This window comes from Diaporthe citri (genome assembly GCF_014595645.1).
Source record: "Diaporthe citri strain NFHF-8-4 chromosome Unknown scaffold_2, whole genome shotgun sequence".
Lineage (NCBI taxonomy): Eukaryota > Fungi > Ascomycota > Sordariomycetes > Diaporthales > Diaporthaceae > Diaporthe > Diaporthe citri.
In genome coordinates, this window is record NW_025064847.1 from 2,876,128 (window position 1) to 2,897,246 (window position 21,119).

A 21,119-nucleotide genomic window follows, 5' to 3' on the forward strand; every position below is an offset into this window, starting at 1 on the left:
TTGCATTGGGCATTCGCAAAGTCGCCTGCCGTATTGCTGATCGCCTCAAGCCAGTACCCTTCGTTCTATCCACTGGCCGGCCGATCAAGGCCCCCCCCCCCATCTCCAAGGCCGCCGGCCAACAGCCGAAGCCAGCAATTCTGGACCTGGCCCCAGGTTGAACTTTGTTTGACGGGCTTGTTGTCTGTTCCACCCGCCCACTCGACTCGACTTGGTTCATCCATACATCGACCTGTCCACCCTCCGCCTCGCCCGTCTGTTCACCAGTCCATCCTTCCTTGCAGCACGCCCACGACGGGCTTCAGCGCCACTGCGATTGCCCACACACCATGTCGCCAGAACTCAGCCCAGAGCTGCAGGACCGCCTGGAGGAGCTGGACAAGGAACTAGAAGTATGTTGAGCTCCTGCTCCTGTTCTTGATGCGCTCGGGCGCTGGGGGGCTTCTTGGAATCCTGCTTCGCCGGCTGTGCCCACGCCCACCCCAAGCCCAAGCCCATGCTCGTGCCCAGTCGTGGCAATGCAATCGCGGGGTCACTCGCTCAGCCTTGGGCCACCCGCCAAAGTGCTACAGCAGCCCACCTCTACCCAATGTGTCGGGCGCGTGCTAACCTATGGCTATTGTTCTGTTTCTAGGAGGGCGATATTACACAAAAGGGGTACGTTCTTGTCCCGCGATCCGTCTTACTGCCGCTCCGTCTCTGGCCCTAGCTGCGAACCACATGCCTCGCCATGTCATGCGATGCCATGCGATGCCATGCGCCCCTCTGTCACCACCACCCTGTCTCTCGCACTCAACTGCCCTCAACATGATCGTGTTCTGCGCTGCTCTTCTGACTCTCCTCGACCGCCCATAGATACCAAAAGCGTAGGACACAGCTGCTGTCCCAGTACGGTGCTGTTCCGCAGGAGCCGTCCGGCGGCCTGCGCATCCACTCTCCCGACAGCTCCTCCCACCCCTCCAACGATGGCACACGAGCAGGTGCCCTTGCGGCTCTGAATGCCAACTCCCCCGATCTCAGCATTCCGCCCTCTCCCGGCCTCGGTACTGGCATGTCTTCTCCGTCCGGCCCCGGAGGGTCCCAGTCCCCCTACTCTCTACCTCCCGAGCAGCATCCGGCCTCCTTGCTTGCTCCAGGCGGCACCTTCGCCGACTCCCGCCCTGGCCTGCGCCAACGCGACTCCCTCTTCCTTGTGCCGGGACAGGATCTGGGGATTGCCGAGTCGACAAGGTCACCTACAATGGCCTCAGGTGACTATGCTTTCAACCCGGAACACCAAGGCGGATATGGGGAGCCCGAGCAGCGCACACCTTACGACAGCAGGACGGGCACTCTGCTGGACTCGCAAGGCTACTTTTCCGACTTCGCCGGCCAGCAGGCTTACGATCAAAATCCCTCGGAACAATACGGGGGCCCACAGCGATACTCCTCGAGCGACGCCTTCTCCCCAACCGCCGCTATGGCGCCTCCCATGCTCACGGCCAGTGACCTTCCAACCGCCGAAACCCTCGAATACCAGCTGCCGCTCGAACCTCGCGAGGTGCCCTTCGCCATCTTCGACCCACACGACTCGAGCGTCCAGATGTCGCAGTTCGATAATATAGCAGCGGTACTGCGTCACCGCGGTCGTACATCCGCCAAGCTTCCGGCGTACTGGGTTCTCGACAATCGCGGGAAGGAGACCGCGTCTATAACATGGGATAAACTAGCCTCGAGGGCAGAAAAGGTGGCGCAGGTCATACGGGATAAGAGCTCGTTATACAGGGGTGACCGGGTTGCGCTCATATATCGCGACACCGAGATCATCGACTTCGCTATCGCCCTCCTCGGTTGCTTTATCGCCGGCGTTGTGGCAGTGCCTATCAATGAATTACAGGATTACCAGAAACTGAACCTGATTCTCACATCGACGCAAGCCCATCTGGCCCTGACTACCGACAACAACCTGAAGGCATTCCAGAGAGACATTACAATTCAGAAGCTCACATGGCCCAAGGGTGTAGAGTGGTGGAAAACAAACGAGTTCGGCAGCTATCACCCAAAGAAGAAGGACGATACCCCGGCACTGTCCGTGCCAGATCTGGCCTACGTCGAGTTCTCCAGGGCCCCAACTGGGGATCTGAGAGGAGTTGTGCTGAGCCACCGGACCATCATGCATCAAATGGCTTGCTTGAGCGCTATAATATCACAGGTGCCCAACAACTCGCCCGGCGATACCTTCAGCTCATCACTTCGCGATAAGAACGGACGGCTGATTGGAGGTGGCGCAAGTAGCGAGATATTGTTATCGTACTTGGACCCGCGCCAGGGCATCGGTATGATCCTGGGCGTTTTACTGACGGTCTATGGAGGACACACTACCGTGTGGCTGGAAAACAAGGCTGTTGAGGTCCCCGGTCTTTACGCACACCTCATCACCAAGTACAGAGCCACCCTGATGGTTGCCGACTACCCCGGTCTGAAACGAGCTGCTTATAACTACCAGCAAGATCCGATGACGACCCGCAACTACAAAAAGGGTACCGAGCCGAATTTCCAGTCAGTAAAGCTGTGCCTGATCGACACGGTCACGGTCGATTGCGAATTCCATGAGCTGCTGGCAGACCGATGGCTGAGGCCATTGCGGAACCCCAGAGCAAGAGAAGTGGTGGCGCCCATGCTTTGTCTCCCGGAACACGGAGGCATGGTCATCAGCGTTCGAGACTGGCTCGGTGGGGAGGAGCGTATGGGTTGCCCCCTCAAGCTGGATATGGACGACGATGACACAGATTCCGAGGCAGAGAGGGCAAGAGAAGAGAAGGAGAAGCCGTCGAACGGCTTTGGTGGCAGTCTTCTCAGTGGGGGTACGACCAATGTGACAGAGCAGCGCGCTAAGAACGAGTTGAGTGAGGTCCTCCTTGACAGGGAAGCCTTGAAATCCAACGAGGTCCTCGTGGTTGCGATTGGTGACGAGGCGAGAAAGAAATCCAGCGACTCTACCACCGTCCGCATTGGTGCTTTTGGGTACCCTATACCTGACGCGACCCTTTCCGTTGTCGATCCGGAGACTGGCCTGCTCGCCTCTCCCCACTCCATCGGCGAAATTTGGGTGGACTCTCCGTCTCTGTCCGGTGGGTTCTGGGCTCTCCCCAAGCACACCGAGCAGATATTCCATGCCAGGCCTTATAAATTTGACCCGGGGAACCCGACACCAACTCCTGTGGAGCCAGAATTCCTGCGGACAGGATTGTTAGGTACCATTATTGAGGGCAAAGTCTTCGTTCTTGGGCTGTACGAGGACCGGATTAGGCAGAAGGTGGAATGGGTCGAACACGGCCATGAAGTGGCCGAATACCGGTATTTCTTCGTGCAGCATCTCGTCGTTAGCATTATGCGCAACATTCCCAAGATCTTCGACTGCTCTGCATTTGACGTGTTCGTCAACGAGGAACATCTCCCTATCGTGGTCCTGGAATCGACTTCAGCTTCAACGGCGCCTGCAACTTCTGGTGGCCCACCACGGCAACTAGATACCGCACTCTTGGACTCTCTATCCGAAAGATGCATGGATGTTCTGATGCAGGAGCACCATCTGCGCGTGTACTGTGTGCTGATCACTGCGCCAAACTCACTCCCCAGGGTCTTGAAGAACGGCCGTAGGGAGATCGGAAACATGCTTTGTCGGAAGGAGTTTGACCTCGGCAATCTGCCCGCTGTGCACGTCAAGTTTGGTGTCGAGCACGCCGTTCTGAACCTGCCCATTGGTGTCGACCCAATAGGTGGAATCTGGTCCAACATTGCTTCAGATTCTCGAGCGGAGGTGTTGGGACCGGTTGACAAGCAGTATTCAGGTATCGACCGTCGCGAGGTCGTCATTGATGATCGCACGTCTACACCACTCAATAATTTCAGGACCATCACGGACCTCATCCAGTGGAGAGTGGCAAGGCAACCCGAAGAGCTTTCCTACTGTACTATTGACGCTAAAGGCAAAGAGGGCAAGGGCATCACATGGAAGAAGTTCGACACCAGGGTTGCTGCGGTAGCCATGTACCTGAAGAACAAGGTCAAGATTCGACCGAGGGATCATGTCATACTCATGTATACGCACTCGGAGGAGTTCGTGTTCGCCGTTCACGCGTGCATCAACCTCGGTGCGGTCGTTATCCCTTGCGCTCCGATGGATCAAAACCGACTGCCCGAAGACGTCCCGGCATTCTTGCACCTGGTTGCGGACTACAATGTCAGAGCTGTCTTGGTCAATCAGGAAGTTGATCACCTGCTTAAGATGAAGCCGGTGGCCCAGCACATCAAACAGTCTGCCCAGATCCTGAAGATCAATGTGCCGCCTTGTTACAACACAACGAAGCCTCCAAAACAGAACAACGGTTTGAGGGACCTAGGAATTACTGTGGACCCCTCGTGGATACAGCCAGGCTACCCAGTGATTATCTGGACCTACTGGACCCCCGATCAGAGGAGGCTCGCCGTGCAGCTGGGACATGACACAATCCTCGGAATGTGCAAGGTCCAGAAGGAGACTTGTCAAATGACCAGCTCTCGGCCAGTGCTGGGGTGTGTCAGAAGTACTACGGGCTTGGGCTTCATCCATACCTGTCTCATGGGGATCTACATTGGCACGCCCACGTACCTGCTCTCGCCCGTGGAGTTCGCACAGAACCCCATCTCTCTGTTCATGATTCTTTCGCGATACAAGGTCAAGGACACGTATGCCACGCCTCAGATGCTTGATCACGCTATGGCTCTCATGCCAGGCAAGGGATTTACGCTACACGAGATGAAGAACATGATGATATCGGCGGAGAGCCGGCCGCGGATCGATGTTTTCCAGAAAGTGCGATTGCACTTCGCAGCGACTGGCCTTGATCGCACGGCCATCAACACGGTTTATTCTCACGTCCTCAACCCGATGATTGCGTCCCGCTCGTATATGTGCATCGAACCGATCGAGCTCTGGCTCGACACCAAGGCTCTCCGACGTGGTCTTGTTATCCCTACGGACCCCGAGACAGACCCCAAGGCTCTCCTTCTCCAGGACTCCGGCATGGTCCCAGTCTCCACGCAGATTGCAATCGTCAACCCCGAGAGTCGTCTACTCTGTTGTGATGGTGAGTATGGTGAGATCTGGGTCGACTCCGAGGCCTGCGTCAAAGGCTTCTACGGCTCGAAGGATATTTTCGACGCTGAGAGATTCGATGGCCGCACACTTGATGGAGACCCGAGTATCAGCTACGTCAGGACCGGTGACCTTGGCTTCCTCCACTGTGTTAGCAGACCCATCGGTCCAGGTGGTGCGCAAGTCGATATGCAGGTCTTGTTCGTGTTGGGAAGTATTGGTGAAACGTTCGAGATCAATGGACTGAGTCACTACCCCATGGATATTGAGGCGTCGGTGGAGAAGAGCCACAGGAACATCGTTTCTGGAGGCTGGTAAGTCGCCCACGCGAGTCTTCATAAATGCTGTCGGATAAGCTAACGAGTGTGTCAACCAGTGCAATCTTCCAAGCTGGCGGTCTTGTCGTCGTGGTTGTGGAGGTCAGCCGCAAGGCATATCTCGCCTCAATTGTACCTGTTATCGTCGACTCTATTCTCAACGAACACCAGATCATTGTTGACATCGTTGCCTTCGTGTCAAAGGGCGATTTCCCTCGCTCCCGCCTTGGCGAGAAACAGCGTGGCAAAATCCTCGCCGGATGGGTATCTCGCAAGATGAGAACAATAGCACAATTCGCCATCAGGGATGCGTCAACTGGCTTGGGTAACGGCGACGGTGACGCGAACCAGGAGGCTCATCGGGCCAGCTACGGTAGCCATCGAAGCAGCAGCGGCGCGCAGATTGGCCTGGCCTCTGTGGGTAGCACTCTGCGAAACGTCGAGCCAGCCCCGCAGATTCTCGAGCAGAGGGAGTTGGAGTCACAACTTGAGCGCATCTCTGCGATCCCACCGGAGGCGAGCGCCAATTACGGACAACGGCCTGGGGAGAATGGAAATGGCAACGGCCGTGATCAGATGACGCCTACAGGACCGTCCGCACCACAGGGACACGGTTTTGATCTGCCCGACTTTGGCCAATTTGACCACGATAATAGACCGGACTCTGGTCCACATCCCGACATGCACCAGCAGACACCTGAGATTCGACTTCCTGAGTTCCAAGGCGTGGACTGGAGAGGTCACATGCACCCATCATACGGCCCGGGCGGGCACGCACGCAACCCGTCTCTGCAGAACGAGGAGGACTGGACAGCCGATGCGATTGCTTCAATGAACCTTGCTGATCGCGGCGATCGTGGTGATGGAAGGGGCTATTAGGGATGGCGCCCTTCGACTACGACGGATACGCGCTACTAGAAGCATGTATGGTGGTAGGGGCTGGTTACAGCTGTGCGAGTGGCACCGTTTTTTCTTTTTTTGAACACTTCTACATACACCCACGCCCTCCCATGTGTGCTGGTTGCATGGCGTCGGCTTGTCTATTTGCGGTTTTTAATCTTCTTGATGTTTGGTTTTACGACGGCAGCCACTGGACATTACTGAGCACGTGTTCTTGTTTTATGGCCTGGATATCCGAGGTGCACACGAAATCGGACGGACACACGATGATGCATGACTTCCCCACTGCTTTCACGCCATGCACTTATTGCATTTGCACCGGGAACCTGGAAAAGTTGAAGATGAATCCACAGCATCGTCGTCGTTGTGGAATAGACGTACGGGCTTTCTACATACTACCTACACATACAGCTGCCGCGTGGTATGGCCAAGTGATGGTCGCACAGATGTCTTGTCTCCTTTTCCAAGGTATATAGAGAGACTTGACCAGCCAGGCCTGTTGCAGGCCTGGTTTTGTTTGGGAAAAATACTAATGTGACTTGCACTGTGGTTCCATGATCCCTCTCTTACCGTGTCACTGTCTGCTCTATTGTATGCACTGCAGGAGCAACACATCACGTGCATAACATCAGAAGTCGTAACTACTACCAGCGTAGAGTGTAGAAGCGGCCGAGACAATGTTCCCTTGCCACGAACGGAGACGTGAGGGCCAGCGTCTGATAGATCCCACCGGTACGATGTTCGTAAATCACGATGGCTGGTATTGTCAGCTTCAGAATCTGTGGCAACTCACTCCCAAGAATGCGTCTCCAGATTCCTGCCGGATGCAGAATTTCAAACAACATAAAACTTGCTTCACCAGTCTTGAAGCGACCGTGTCAGAGCATCCTCTGCAGGTAGACTCCAATGACTAGACTACATGCCCCTAGAACAAGGTCGGAACAGCAGTCAATTCTGGCTGTATAGCCTTGTATTCAGGAGTCCCATCTATCTGATTGGCCGAAAATCCACTGGAAGGCCAGCTCGAGGTCCTTCAAGCAGCTGTAGAAGGTAGTTGCCGCGTCCCAGATGGCCGTGGACCGAAATTCCCTGCTCGCACGAGTCGCACGATCCTTGATGACAGTGCACAGCGAGCGAGTTGACATCTATTTCAATGTTTGCGTCCCCAAAGTACTGATTCCCTTGAGAACAGTTATTCACACCTGCAAAAACGGATGGTATACCGATACATCGCCAGTACTAAACCAATACCCATACCCAATTCACACATTCAGCACCCACGCACCTAGCACCCATACACCTAACACCCATATACCTAATACCTATATACTTAATACCCTATTAAGTTTATGAGTATTAAGTATATAGATTTTAGGTGTGGAAGTATGTAAATAGGCTTAGGTGATGAGCTTTGATTAGGTGTAGCTATGGCGTAAGTGATGTATCGGTGTACCATCCGTTTTTATAGGTGCGAATATCCGTTCTCTTCCCCTTAAGCCGTTTCGGAGATGCTGCAACAAGCGCTTGTCTTTTACTTCATCCAGTGGAAGGGCAAAGTCCCTCCCTTGACCATATCCGAAACCAGTAATACCAATCGTGCGAATGCTACTGAATGAGGATGGTTTCTAGTTAGGGGCACACTGAATCAGCATTCTGGGGCACATGACCAAGTTGCTTTCACGACGTCGCTCCCAAACCATAGGCTATGACTGAGAAGGTTGACATGCTACATATCGCCAAATTTCGGCTGTTGCAACAGAATGCGTCAGGGAATGGCACGAGTAAGCTAGGGCATTGAAACGTGATGTGACTTCCACAGGGCTGACAGGATGCGCTGCGACATCAAGCAAAGTCGATATTTTGGAGTCTTCTACTACCAATACAGACACCTGCTCGATTTATATGAATCGCATGATCAAAAATGTCTACCAAACATGCAATCCTCGGCACTGCCTCGAGAAAGGCTGTTGTTCTATCAGCATTCAGAATTTACCTCAGCATCAGGCCACTGCAAGTTCTTAAGCTACCATAAGAACTGAAAAGTGAAAGAAATTAGAGGTGCTTTCTAATATAGACGCCGTCAATGGTCCTGGAAGGCCCCCGGTAGGATTGCGTCGAAAGCCTGGCTGCAGGGGATGGCTTTGAGGACGGAGTTGACCACATCGTACCAGTTCTCGACCGTGGACGCGCCCTCTGTGCTGGAGGCCATTGTGATGTTTTCCTCAGTCCATCTCGCCGGTCCGGCTGCCTTTGTCGGTGGCCTCCAAGGCTGGGGTTTGAGGGCTCATGATATATACACATGGATGGCCAGGTGAGAGTGCCGGGACCTGTCGGGCCCCGGTTAGAGCTTCATATTTATAGAACGCTAAGAGTATGATTTTGGGGAAATTTTCACCGAGGTCTGTCGATCCCATAATTTCAAGATGCCTGCTGTTGGATGAATTAGGTGCTCTGGTCGGGCGAGATAGATTACTACCGCTACATGATGTTCCAGTACAGTATGAAAGGTTGATACGTATGGTACGTTGAGCCATCATCTCTGATATAGCAAAGAGATGTATTTACGCACTGACATTTCAAAATGGGTCGACAATGATTCGCGAGATTATTTGGTAGTCTATCTTCTACGGTGTCCGAGATGTGTTTCGAGGTTCAGCGGCTCTGGCTTGAGTCAGGCAATTTCCACATATAGTCTACCTTCTTCACAATCCAAGCACATACGACCATAGGTAGCAGAAAATTCGGGATCCCGTCCGCTCTCCCATAGACAAGCTGCTGACCGCTGGATTAGTAGTTGGGTCGGTGACGACCAGCGAATACCCGGTGTTGTATGTTTTTTGATTTTTGATCGACCTGCCGAGCCTGTGTTCTTGCTGCAACCGCTCTCATCTCGTTTTCCTAGTTTCTTCCACAACCTAGTCCGTCTATCATGTTTTCTGTGAATTTCGGTTGTATATGACTTCATGCACAGCGTTGGGTCAGTGGTGGAATCACTGACGGGGGTCCGGGGCAAATGCTGTGACGTATCCAGCGTTGTCCTATCAAGGTGGATCCAAAACGGTGGAGTCATCGCTCAGTGATTCAAACCTATGGGCGTGGTAGATATTGGAACGCTAGGCTTGTTCTGCCACACACACACGGCTGAGAGCCATGTGACCTGACGCGAGGTGATAGAGTTTAAAAAGCCGCGCAATGCATCTTGGCTTGAGTAATCAGCCACCTGTAACTATGTTGGCACATCTCCACACTGAGGCACACTCTGAAGCTTCTGTAAATCTGATCACACAAACCAGAAAGAATGAGTTCGTCTTCCCTGCTCTGTCTTGTCCCGTTTTCTGGACGCTATGTTTGTCGTCAACCCGATTCTACTTGACTCGTGAACATTTGAGCAGAGTTTACGAGGGAGGGGGCATGAAGAGACATCTAGGGTCTACGAAATAAGGATCTACTTGTAATTAGCTTTATGTGGCAACTAGCGTTCGCGCAAGAGATCAGGTAGCGAAAACATAGTGGCACTCTTTGATGCAGTGTTAGGCAGGTCGACGCATTTGTTTTCCATGGGTTTGCATAAATACCATGCCCTAATATCAGCATACCTAGATTAAGTTTCCTCCGTAGGGTCTAATAGATTCGTCTATTCCGACGGCTATGAAAAGCAGCACTCCTCGGACAATCTTGATAAACCATACCAGCATCCAAGCAGGCTGGGCGAAAACGCGTGGCAGTTTTCGTTTTCTTAGCTGGTCTTAGCGGTTCGAGATGTGGCGTCCCTTGCACAGGATGCGACTATCGCACCACAGCGAGCAAGCAGATCAAAGGGTGTTCGCACACCCGCCAATTGCCACACGTGTTCAAGCCTATATCATGGAAACTATACAATCTTGGAAACTGCTTCACACCGAACATCCCGTCTCAACAGCTGCCGAGTTCACTGTGGGAGAAATAAGCTCTGGATTGCAGACTGGTGCCAAGACGGACTACGACCCTGGTTCCAAAGTATAGCTCAAGAGTGTGCTTCTCAAAGCGCTTGTTAGACTGGTAGACAGGGTAGGCCCTGGAGATACAGATAGGATTTCAGCCCGTTCACCTGTGGTCCAGATCGTTGGGTCTGCTAGTAATGCACCCTGTCGAAATGGTTACAGCGCGAGTGAGTACATCCAGTGCCGACATATGACTTGAGAGATTCGTTTCACGGCCATCCCGTTCGCGTGTTGCATTCTTTAACGGGAACGATTAGGTACAGGCGGATAATCTGCTGCTCAGTCCACAGCTCTGCACGGAGTTTGATCGAATGTTGTGAGGGCTGACACTAGGCTTATTATGTCCTTACCAGTGGCTTGCAGCTTACGGCGAAAATCACTGCTTGCGGCTCGGGGATACCGAATAGGCGTGAGAGGCCATATTTCTGATGCATCATAATAAGCAATGAGGTACGAGGCACAATCGCGCAGGGGTTCGGTTCGGGTGAGTTCCAGGATGGCTACATGCAGGAAGGGGATGAGTGGGATGGTTGAATCTCACTATCTTGTGCACATGGCTGAGACACTTCATAGGGGCTGAAAAGGTCCACACTGACTCTCAATCGAGACATATGTCTCATTTAATCGCCGGCGGGATGCTGCGCCAAGCAGGCTGGACTTACGCCAAGACCCTGCATCAGTACGTTCAGGGTGGCGCGCACACGCTTCGAAGGAGTCAAACACGAAGTAAACTCTATCCAGCCGAATCCTCCGGCTCGAAGGATGCACAGAAAATGAGGCCATTTGGCGCCCACTTGATGCATTTTCGCGGCTGAGACTGCATTCGCTTCTACGAATAATCCCCACGCTGCTTTTTCGGCTGTCAAATTTACTATGCAAGAATTAGAGTATGTCTTACTTGTAATTCAAGACAACGCAGTCTCGCGTCGACGTCAATGCTCACGTCGGCATCCGTCCTATCATTTTTGCACCTCCTTTCGCGGCCAACTTTAATGTAGGCCACTAATCTATTCCTGTTTTTCTAATTAAAGCATTAGAGGTGCCACCTCAGGCGTTGGGTTTCTGTCAACCTACCCATTACTCTCATTACTGCCAGCCTGGATCATGATAAACAAGCCTCTCGGGGGCATGGCCCGTATGGGTCGCACCCAACTCATACCTGTACTGGCCGTTGGCCTTCTCCTCGCAGTATGGACTATTCGCCTACAGATGCCCGCTATGTCGGTCGACTACTCGTGGTTCCGTATTGGCGACGACGGCAGAATCGGCAACACCAGCCCGGCAGTCAAAGGTCTCGGCAAGCCGGATGTCAGCGACATCGACTTCTCAGATCCCGACGCACCATTCATAGGGTGGCCGCTAGAACGTGCTTGTAACGAGGTTACGGAGTGGGTGGAAGGCGTCGTGTGGTTGTGCGACAATAACTGGGGCGGCGTCGGCAACGTCCGAAATTTCATCCTCACGTGCATGAGATATGCCATTGAGGCAGGCGTGTCAGGCATCGTGATGCCCGCGATACAAAAAAGGAACGACGCGAACATCATCGACATCAACTCGGGCAAAGACTACCGACCTTTCAGCTACTTCTTCGACGAGGAGAACTTCCGAAAAGGAATGGGCGAGAACTGCCCACAGATTACGATCTATGACTCTTGGGCACACATCCCCAACGCCATCACGGCCAATAGCTCGGTTGGGCCCAACATCGAAAAGATCAGCCCGCGACACTTTTCAGATCGGGGCGACTGTGACGGTGCTGAGCTGGATAAGCACACTGATCGCTTCGGAGGTAGGACACCCGCGACCACATCGCACAGGTCTCGTAATGAGAACCCCATGCCAACCTAGTTGCTATCTCTGAAGCTACACGGATTTATTCGCTTACAAAATCGCAGACAGTTTCAGGGAATGGGTACGATCCGAAGAAAATGGCACACCGCCATCAGCACAACATCCTCGATTATTCCGCATGACCGACTACCCAGGCGTTCTCTGGGAATACCCACGGTGGCACGACGGACCCGAGTTCTCAAACACGTACGGAGGGCTGCTAAAGTTCAACAAGCAAGTCATGCGCCTGGGCAAGAAGGCCCTGGAGAACATGCAGACCTTCGCAAGACAACACGCTCGGACAGGGGATCCACTCGAGATCGAAGCAAAGTCGCGCGCCGTGGACGACGCATCAGCCTTCTTCGGGGTGCACCTGCGCACAGAGGCCGACACCATCAGTTTCTGGCCATCCTACGAGGAACAGGAGGAGAAATACCTTGAGAAGGCTGAGGAGCTGGGCCTCGCGGTGGCATACGTGGCGACGGGCAACCTCAGCGAGGCACACAAGTTCTCAGCCGCGGCAGATGACAAGCTTGGGATGGCGGTGGTCAGCAAGGCGGACCTTCTGACCGGCGACGACGCGGACGAGCTGGCGTCGCTGAGCTGGGACCAGCAGGGGCTGGTCGATTACATCGTCCTGGTCGGGAGCGAGTACTTCGTCGGCAACAGCAGGAGCAGCTTCTCGATTTTGACGACACAGAAGAGACACCTCAAGGAGGATGGTATCTACACGAGACCATACAAGATCCGGCCGGGTGGGTACGGCCGCAGTATGATCGTGGGCCCGAAGGAGCAGTACTACAAGCACTGGATGTTCATTTGGGATGCGATGTGGCCTTGATAGAATCTATTAGACAATTACATAATTTTCTTGTCATCCATTCAAGGATCCTCATTTCCTGAGCAACCGCTTTTTACAATATGAAAGGGAATCTGTGTTCTTGTATCCGCCTTTATGCACGAAGCTCCTGTTGTGGATCTGGACACTGCTTGTACCAGGTGCTCAGCTGCCGGCAAAGAGGAAGCTATAGATATCGTGGCCTCGTATAGATCAGATCTGAATATCGAGCCTTGCAAAGAGACCGAAATAGCGTGTAATGCTGGGGCCATGTGGATTTGACTCACAAATGAGTCCTGGCATTTGGAAAGCCGAGAGCCGTCCTTCATCTTCACAACCGTATTGACTTTGATCTGATGTCCCTTGGCAGGTTACTTGATGAGACCTGAGAGTAAAACAAAACTGACTATACCACTGGAAGGCGCCATACAGGCGGGTCTCCCACGGCAGATTATCCCATATGAGGTTATCCAAACGGCATTATCCAACAGGGGGTAATCTTCCCTTCGAAGCCGGAACCCGAAACTTGATATGCTCCTAACCCGTAGACGCAACCCCCCCCCCCCCCACCCCGAGGTGAGCGATGACGACAAATAGACTCGAAACGAGATGTATAGATCACCAAACGAGACGTCACCTGACGCCTTTCCCTGGAGCTGGACCGCTCACTCAAGGCAGTAAATGAACCCGGCTACGCGAGGCTTCAAGCTATCGGGAGCATCATAATTACGCATGTGTATATCAAATGAGGCCAAAATTGTCTGTTCATTGGTGGTCTGTCTAAAAGCTTGGGAGCGTGGAGGGGCCAGCGACCGATTGCACTCTACGGAGGCTCCTGAAGAGACGTTTTCCTTCCTGTACGTGACCCCTGTACACAACGTGGTCAGCTGTAGCTCAAAAGCCACGGCACCGTCCCTCTTCGATGTTTCTCTTGATCTCGACTCAAGTCACCACTCCTGACTCAAACTCGTTGATCCTGCCTCAACCGCGTCGACCGTCGTGTGCCTGCCATCCAGACTCGGTGTTGTTGGAAGGGGTATCACCAAAAGTGGTATCCGGCCATTCGCTGCCACCAGAAGATCCACTACCGTTGTCATTGGCACCACTTTGGTCACCGGGCCCTTGAGCAAGTCATGAAATCTCATCTTGAATACCCTGTCCGCTGTCCGGCGGCCTTTTCTCACTGCTTCCAAGCCGCCCGAGTGGTGGGAATTGTCTCTACTGGTGGAGAGGTCCTAGCGCGCTTCTTTGCATTTTTCATTGCCTTGACAGGGACGTCGTTGCTCTTTGCCGTGTTGCAGCCACGAGGGTGGTGCTCGCTTTCATAGTTTAGGCAGATGAGAGTCTTTCTCATTATCCAGATTGCCATCTTCCGTTAGCTACCTTGACTAGTGTGGCCTTTGACGGTGGCTAGGGGTATTGAAGTACCAGTGGAAGAGCCAGCTCAGAGTCGGACCAGCTGATTATGGAGCTCCCCAGATGGTGAATGTCTTCGGTTGAGAGAATATCTTGGGCGGGCAACGATGTTTCTTTCAGGGAGGCTTCTGAGCAGCCTTGGACGCTGAGGACAGCTCGAGGAGTGGTGAGATTGTGTCCTTAGTCATCAAATCAAGCGCCTCGCTGAGTGGGATGGAACTCATGTTCGATGAATGCGTTGGAGCATTGAGCGGTGGAGGTTGGGGTGGGGGGGGGAGAACTTTACATTCAGTATCAACCGCGTTGACCCTGCGCTCACGGAAAAGCTTCATGTGTGCTTCATTTTCCAAGTCCATTCGCACCCGTGCTCGAGATTCCACAGGGGCCATGCCAGCCACCGGGTCGTGCTACGCTTGAAGCTCGGTCTCACTTGGAAGATCGACCGCTTCGACGAGGGTATTGTCCGAACATCGTGTAGTACGGGCTTTGTGTATTGTCGAACAAGATGCCTGGAGGTAAGTCTACAGGGAGAAGCACCAGGAAACGTCTGACGAGATAATTATGCAACGGCAACACGTATCTGAGTTCCGTTGCAACCATCTCCCGAGCAACTGAGAATTGCAATGCTGTCTCTCTGGAATACCTGACCAATGAGCTTGCTGGTTCAAGCGCAGATAGCTGACGATATGCTGGGACCAAAAGGCGCCTGACTCTGCTGAAATTTTCCAAGTTCAGACTCGTCCATGAAGGAATCTCAGGTGTTGTTCTTAGAACGTTCCGACGTACTGCTGTCCAGAGGTATCTTGTCATATATCCGTGAAACATGTGTCTCTGTACACCAGCTCCTGTGGCATAATCATGGCCTGAGGCTCTGCGCGGACCGTGGCAGAAGGAGAGGAAGCACCTTTGAACAAGGGCGCGCGGGGGGTTGACATGAACGCTTCCTCCTGTTTCGAGACCTCGAGGCCACACCTCCGCGAGGCTGAACTCCATCGATCTTATTTCCGGTTGTGATGGTACCAGAGGCTGTCTTACAAGCTACAGTGATTCCAACTTGTCGATGTACCTCAGAGGTCATCTGTCATGGTTTGGTTTGCATCAGCTTCGGAATCAGCTGCGTGCGTGATAAGATCGAGGATGTCCTGGTTTGAGGGGTTCGCTTCGAAGGTGGTCTCAAGAATAGAACGGCTTGGCAAACACGTCACATTGGACATGGAAGCATGTGGCTGATAGATATGCTGCGAGAGAATATGAGCAGGAGCTTTCAGACGGAGCAGCCAACGACAAACTGCAAGCAATGGTGGTTCTAGTATCCTTCAATCGAAGGCGAGTTGATGGCTGGTTGGGCGCAAAGCCTGCGAGGCCAAAGTAGTTGAGTAGGTCATGCCTTTGTTGGCTGAGAGCAGAAGAAAGTCATCCAATGAGAAGATTTCAATCCGAAATTGAGGTCAGTCTCAGATGACATACTGCTCAGATACGGAGGCAGAGCGCATGTTGCATCTTTCGGGCATGATCTGGCATCATGAGTAATCGCAGTTCGAAGCTGCGCCTGTTCAGTAAAAGGCAGCTAGAGCTTCCTTAGTCGCACGATTGAGTGTGAGATCTTGAGCGGAGGGTGCCTCTGCAGGCTGAAAGGCCTTCGTGAGCGTGTTTCGGCCCAAACATGGCGTGAGAGCTCCTCAAGGGCAGGATAGGGTAGGCTGAAAGCGATTCAGCCAGCACCTTCCCGTGGAAGTCATTCGTGTACAGCTTCGGCAGAGGTTCTCGCAAACTTGACTAGGCTGAATTCTGGTCGGTTACCAAGGGCGTTCCGAGTAGAGACGGTCGATCAGTGCAAATCTGGATGTGAGGATGTTGCCAGGCTTATGTTGAAGCCTTCGTCAGCGTTGATGACTGTCTCGGTTGCTCTGAGAGGAGAACACTTCTTCTCTCTGGGCATTCTTGGGATGGTGAAGGTCACGAAAGTCCTGGCTTTGAGTACGTATCTGTCAGTCTTGTTGCTAGTCTTGCTGCTACTGCAAAATGTGGAATTTTTGAATTTAGGGAGTCATACCTGTGAACGCAACACGTGTGTCCTTGTTTGCTGTACAAGACTTCCTGTCGGTGCTTAGTGATGGCAAATTACTTTTCTTGAGGACAGCGGGAGGTTTTTATGGCCAGAGACTGGGCCAATGAAGGCGTCCCCGAGGGTCTAAGTGGTGTGTAACTCGACACAAACGATGTAGGTCACATGTGGCGAGTGGGTGTCGAAAGGGAGGTTAATGCGAGATGTTTTGGGAGGCATTCGGCTGGAAGCTTTGAGAACCTCGTGGGAGAAGTATCCTAGTGGTCGAGAAATGGGGATTTGGGAAACATCTGGAGATGACAGCGGTTCACGAGCGTTGTTGAAAGTTTGCTCTGTCGGAATTGGATATCCTTGCGATGTCGTTGTCGAAGTTTGCTGGAAGCGTGGTCCAAGTCGTGTTCTAGGGCACGGTAGCGGTGTCAACGAGTTGAACGGCCTCGTCTGGTGGTTGTTGTTTGATTTGCTCGTTTTTCGTAAAAGGGCAGGACCTCCGTCGCCAGAAGGGCCAGCTCAATCGCCAGTCGGAGTGTCTTGCCATTTCTTACCAGAAATCCATCCGTCGGCGTCAGAAAATTCAGCTCCATGGCTCCGGTCATTACCGCTAGAAGTGTCAGGCTGCTCTCCATCGCCGTTGTCGTTGATAGCAGTCTCGTCCTTCTTAGGCTTTTCCATATTGCGGAGCCTCTTCTTGAAATCCATGGTCGCCTCTCGAGCCTTCTCCTGACGCTCGCTGTGAGTCTTACAAGGAGTGGGAGCGGTCTCGATGGGCTGAGAGGGTTGTTTCATTGGTCTTCTTGGCCTCTGCTACTGCCTTCGCACGGATGTTGCTGCTCTTCAGGCATTCGCCTCTGCGTTGTGGGTCTTGTCGCCGTCGTTGATTGTGATTTTGACGCCGAAGTCCGCGTCGCCCATGTTGCATCGGTCAATGAAGCCTCTAATTGTCCTCAAGTCATTTCTTGCGTCGTCCACGCTTGCGTCTGACGGGTCTAGGAGCACTGTACTTGTCAACTGGAACTCGCAGCTTCCAGACATGCGTTTGCACTGGCCACAGTGTGCTTGGTACATTGATGAGATGACCACGGAGGCGGACAGCTCCCTCATCCATCTCTGGGGAAGGAGGAGCAAGCCACGTGCGATCGGACCTGACAAACTCTAGAGGCTGGGTCTCATCATCAGCCAGATCTTGGATCATCTCAAGATTGCTGCGCAGCTTCTCGAGGTTCGCAGCCATGGGATTGCCGCTCTCGTCTCGGACGCACAGTATGCTCAACACGTCGTAGACCTTCTCGTCCGAGGCAGACTTCGACTCGATGCTGGTGTTCTCGATAACATTGTTGATTGCGTCCTTGATATACGTGCCGATGTGATCGTTGTCAATGTCGCCCATGTCCTCAGTCGTGGTCTGCGGCGTGGGAAGATGCCCGGGAGGACAATATCAGCAGAATCGCCAGTTCGGGGAAGGAGGTAGTCGATGTCAGGGCCCACAGAGGATGCATTGATCAGCATGAAGTAATACTGCGGTGCCTTGCTCTTTGGCAGGGTTGTAAATTAGTTTGTTAGTTTTAGTTAATTTAGTTAGTTTTCTTAGTTAGTTAATTTAGTCTTAGTTAATAAGATTAACTAAAAACTAAAATTAGTTTTAATTTTTAAAATTAACTAAAACTAAAAAACTAAAACTAATTTTAGTTTAACTAAATTAACTAAAAAAATAATTTAAAAAATAAAAAATAGGAACTTAATTTTAATTAAATTAAATTAATTAAAGAATAGCTTAAAAAACAAATATTTAGTTAATTTAAATAATAAGTTTTAAATATATATATTTTTTTAAAAAAAAGAAAATTAATAACTTAAATCCTTATTATAGCTTAATAATATATAACGTTAATTTATTTCTAAAAAATAAGACATAATATGTTTAAAATAAATTATTATTAAGGGGTATAATATTTATTACTAGCTTATTATATCTTATATAATAATAAAATAAACTTTGTTTTAAGGTTTTTAAATTATTTTTTATATATTTTTTTACTTTTAAAGTATATTATATTTATTTTAAATTATATTAAATTTTACTTTTCTTATAATATAATTTTTATTTATATAATTAATTCTTTAAAATACTTATAGCATTTTAAAAAGAAAGGTTTTAATTTATTTATATTAAATTTATTAAATGGCAATTACTTATTTAAAACATAACTACCCCCCCCCAATGCCCCCCTACCCTTAGCGTTACCACCTATATATAACCTTTAATATCTTTTCATATAATAAGGTTAAAATTATAATAAAACTACTTTTAAATAGCCTTTATTTTTAAGTTAAGAAATATAATATTATTAAAAATTATTTACTTTCTAGAAAAATAAATATAAAAAGATATCTTAGTTTTACCTTATATATAAAGATTAAATAATGCTTTATATATTTATATAATAATAATAAATGTTTTCTTAATATAATAATATTACTTTTAAATATTATAAAAAATCTTTAAAATTATTATATATAATCTTATTACTTTTATTTATTAAAATATATTTACCCTTATAAATACTTTAATTTAAAAGCAGCTATAAGGCTTATTTAAGCCTATTTACCCTTATAAATACTTTAATTTAAAAACTAGCTACAGGGCTTAATTAAGCCTATTTACCCTTATAAATACTTTAATTTAAAAGCAGTTATAAGGCTTAATTAAGCCTATTTACTCCTATAAATACTTTAATTTAAAAACTAGCTATAAGGCTTAATTAAGCTTATTTACCCTTATAAATACTTTAATTTATAATGCAATACGGAAGGCTAGGGCGCTATATAGGCCGAAGGGCCCGCAGCCCTATGGCCCTGCATGCTGAAACAGCTCTTGGAACTTAAAAGGAAACCATCCCTACCTATTTACTAGCAAAGAATCTCATCTTTAGTTCTCTTAATTATTTTTCTTTGCAGCTTTTTCCCATTAAATAATAGTTATAACTGCTTTTCTTTAATAGAAATATTTAAAAAAGACGCTTAGCGCCATTAGGAATTAAACCCGCTCCCTTTTATTTTTTGTTTTTACTTGCATGCCTTTTCATTTTATTAAAAATGAAAGAATTATATTAATTTTAAGCATTTATAATAAGTATAAATACTTACTTAACTATGTGCTTAATTTAAATAAGATTTAAAGCAGGACTATGCTTATAGCCTTGCACTGCTTATATATAGGTTAGCATAGCTTATGGTTATTATTGCTTATATTAAAAATAAATGCCTTTTTTTATGGCTGCCTTGCTATTTTACTTAGCATTACTATTTTGCTTAATTATTAAAAAGAATTGCTTTTTAAAGGAGTTAAACTTATAATCTTAATAATTTTAAGTTAAAGAATTTTAGCTAAATTAAGCTAATTAAGTTTAAAGCAATTAATATAAATAGCTTTTTTAACTTTTAAGTTAATTGCTATATTATTAAGGGTATTTAAGCATTTAAATAAGTAGCTAACCTTGCTATTAGCCTTGCCGTTAGCCCCATTATTAACCCCGCTGCTAATCCTTTTATTAATAACAACCTTATTATAAAGGCTATTAAGGCTTTTAATTAATTAAAAGCTATTACTAAGAAAGGAAATGCAAAGAAAGTAAATTAAGAGTATAAAAAGGAGGTAAATAATTATTTTAATAAATATTTTAATAAATAGTTAATTAATATAATTTAATGCTTTATATTTAAAGGTTAAGGGTTTAATTTTAAAAGGAATTATTTCCTTTTTATTAAGGGCATTTAATATAATATAAAAGGTTAGGACGCTATATAAGTTAAAGGGCTTGCAACCCTATAGCCCTATATATTAAAATAGCTTTTAAAACTTAAAAGGAGATTATCCCTACTTATTTATTAATAAAGAATTTTATTTTAAGTTTTTTTTAATTATTTTCCTTTATAGCTTTTTTTTATTAAATAATAGCTATAATTGCTTTTTTTTAATAAAAATATTTAAAAAAAATGCTTAGCGCTATTAAGAATTAAACCCGCTCTTTTTTATTTTTTATTTTTGCTTATGCGCCTTTTTATTTTATTAAAAATAAAAGGATTATATTAATTTTAAGTATTTATAATAAGTATAAATACTTATTTAATTATATGCTTAATTTAAATAAGATTTAAAGTAAGATTATACTTATAGCCTTGCATTATTTATATATAAGCTAATGTAGCTTATAATTATTATTGCTTATATTAAAAATAAATGCCTTTTTTTATAATTATTTTGCTATTTTACTTAGCATTATTATTTTACTTAGCTATTAAAAAGAATTGCTTTTTAAAGAAGTTAAATTTATAATCTTAATAATTTTAAATTAAAGAATTTTAATTAAATTAAGCTAATTAAGTTTAAAGCAGTTAATATAAATAGCTTTTTTAACTTTTAAGTTAATTACTATATTATTAAGGGTACTTAAGTATTTAAATAAATAGCTAACCTTATTATTAGCCTTATTACTAGCTTTGCTATTAACCTTATTATTAGCCCTTTTGCTAATAGCAACCTTATTATAAAGGCTATTAAGGCTTTTAATTAGCTAAAAGTTATTGCTAAAGAAGGGAATGTAAAGAAAATAAATTAAGAATATAAGGAAAAGGTAAATAATTATTTTAATAAATATTT

General features: G+C 48.2%; 5 protein-coding genes across 5 annotated transcripts; 3 read left to right on the forward strand and 2 right to left on the reverse strand.

The window, feature by feature from the left end:
• Positions 1-329: 329 nt before the first annotated feature.
• Positions 330-6,312, forward strand: INS49_006406 (uncharacterized protein; the record flags this gene model as incomplete). Its single annotated transcript, XM_043167178.1, has 4 exons — positions 330-392; positions 635-657; positions 856-5,430; positions 5,493-6,312. 4 exons carry the CDS (start codon positions 330-332, stop codon positions 6,310-6,312), a joined length of 5,481 nt encoding a protein of 1,826 aa, XP_043028322.1.
• Positions 6,313-11,522: 5,210 nt separating this feature from the next.
• Positions 11,523-12,161, forward strand: INS49_006407 (uncharacterized protein; the record flags this gene model as incomplete). Its single annotated transcript, XM_043167179.1, has 1 exon — positions 11,523-12,161. The coding sequence occupies one exon, from the start codon at positions 11,523-11,525 to the stop codon at positions 12,159-12,161; it is 639 nt and encodes a 212-aa protein (XP_043028323.1).
• Positions 12,162-12,282: 121 nt separating this feature from the next.
• Positions 12,283-12,984, forward strand: INS49_006408 (uncharacterized protein; the record flags this gene model as incomplete). Its single annotated transcript, XM_043167180.1, has 1 exon — positions 12,283-12,984. The coding sequence occupies one exon, from the start codon at positions 12,283-12,285 to the stop codon at positions 12,982-12,984; it is 702 nt and encodes a 233-aa protein (XP_043028324.1).
• A 3,878-nt stretch (positions 12,985-16,862) lies between these two features.
• On the reverse strand, positions 16,863-17,248 carry INS49_006409 (uncharacterized protein; the record flags this gene model as incomplete). Its single annotated transcript, XM_043167181.1, has 2 exons — positions 16,863-16,903; positions 17,008-17,248. 2 exons carry the CDS (start codon positions 17,246-17,248, stop codon positions 16,863-16,865), a joined length of 282 nt encoding a protein of 93 aa, XP_043028325.1.
• Positions 17,249-17,296: 48 nt separating this feature from the next.
• On the reverse strand, positions 17,297-17,849 carry INS49_006410 (uncharacterized protein; the record flags this gene model as incomplete). Its single annotated transcript, XM_043167182.1, has 2 exons — positions 17,297-17,457; positions 17,540-17,849. 2 exons carry the CDS (start codon positions 17,847-17,849, stop codon positions 17,297-17,299), a joined length of 471 nt encoding a protein of 156 aa, XP_043028326.1.
• Positions 17,850-21,119: the final 3,270 nt, after the last annotated feature.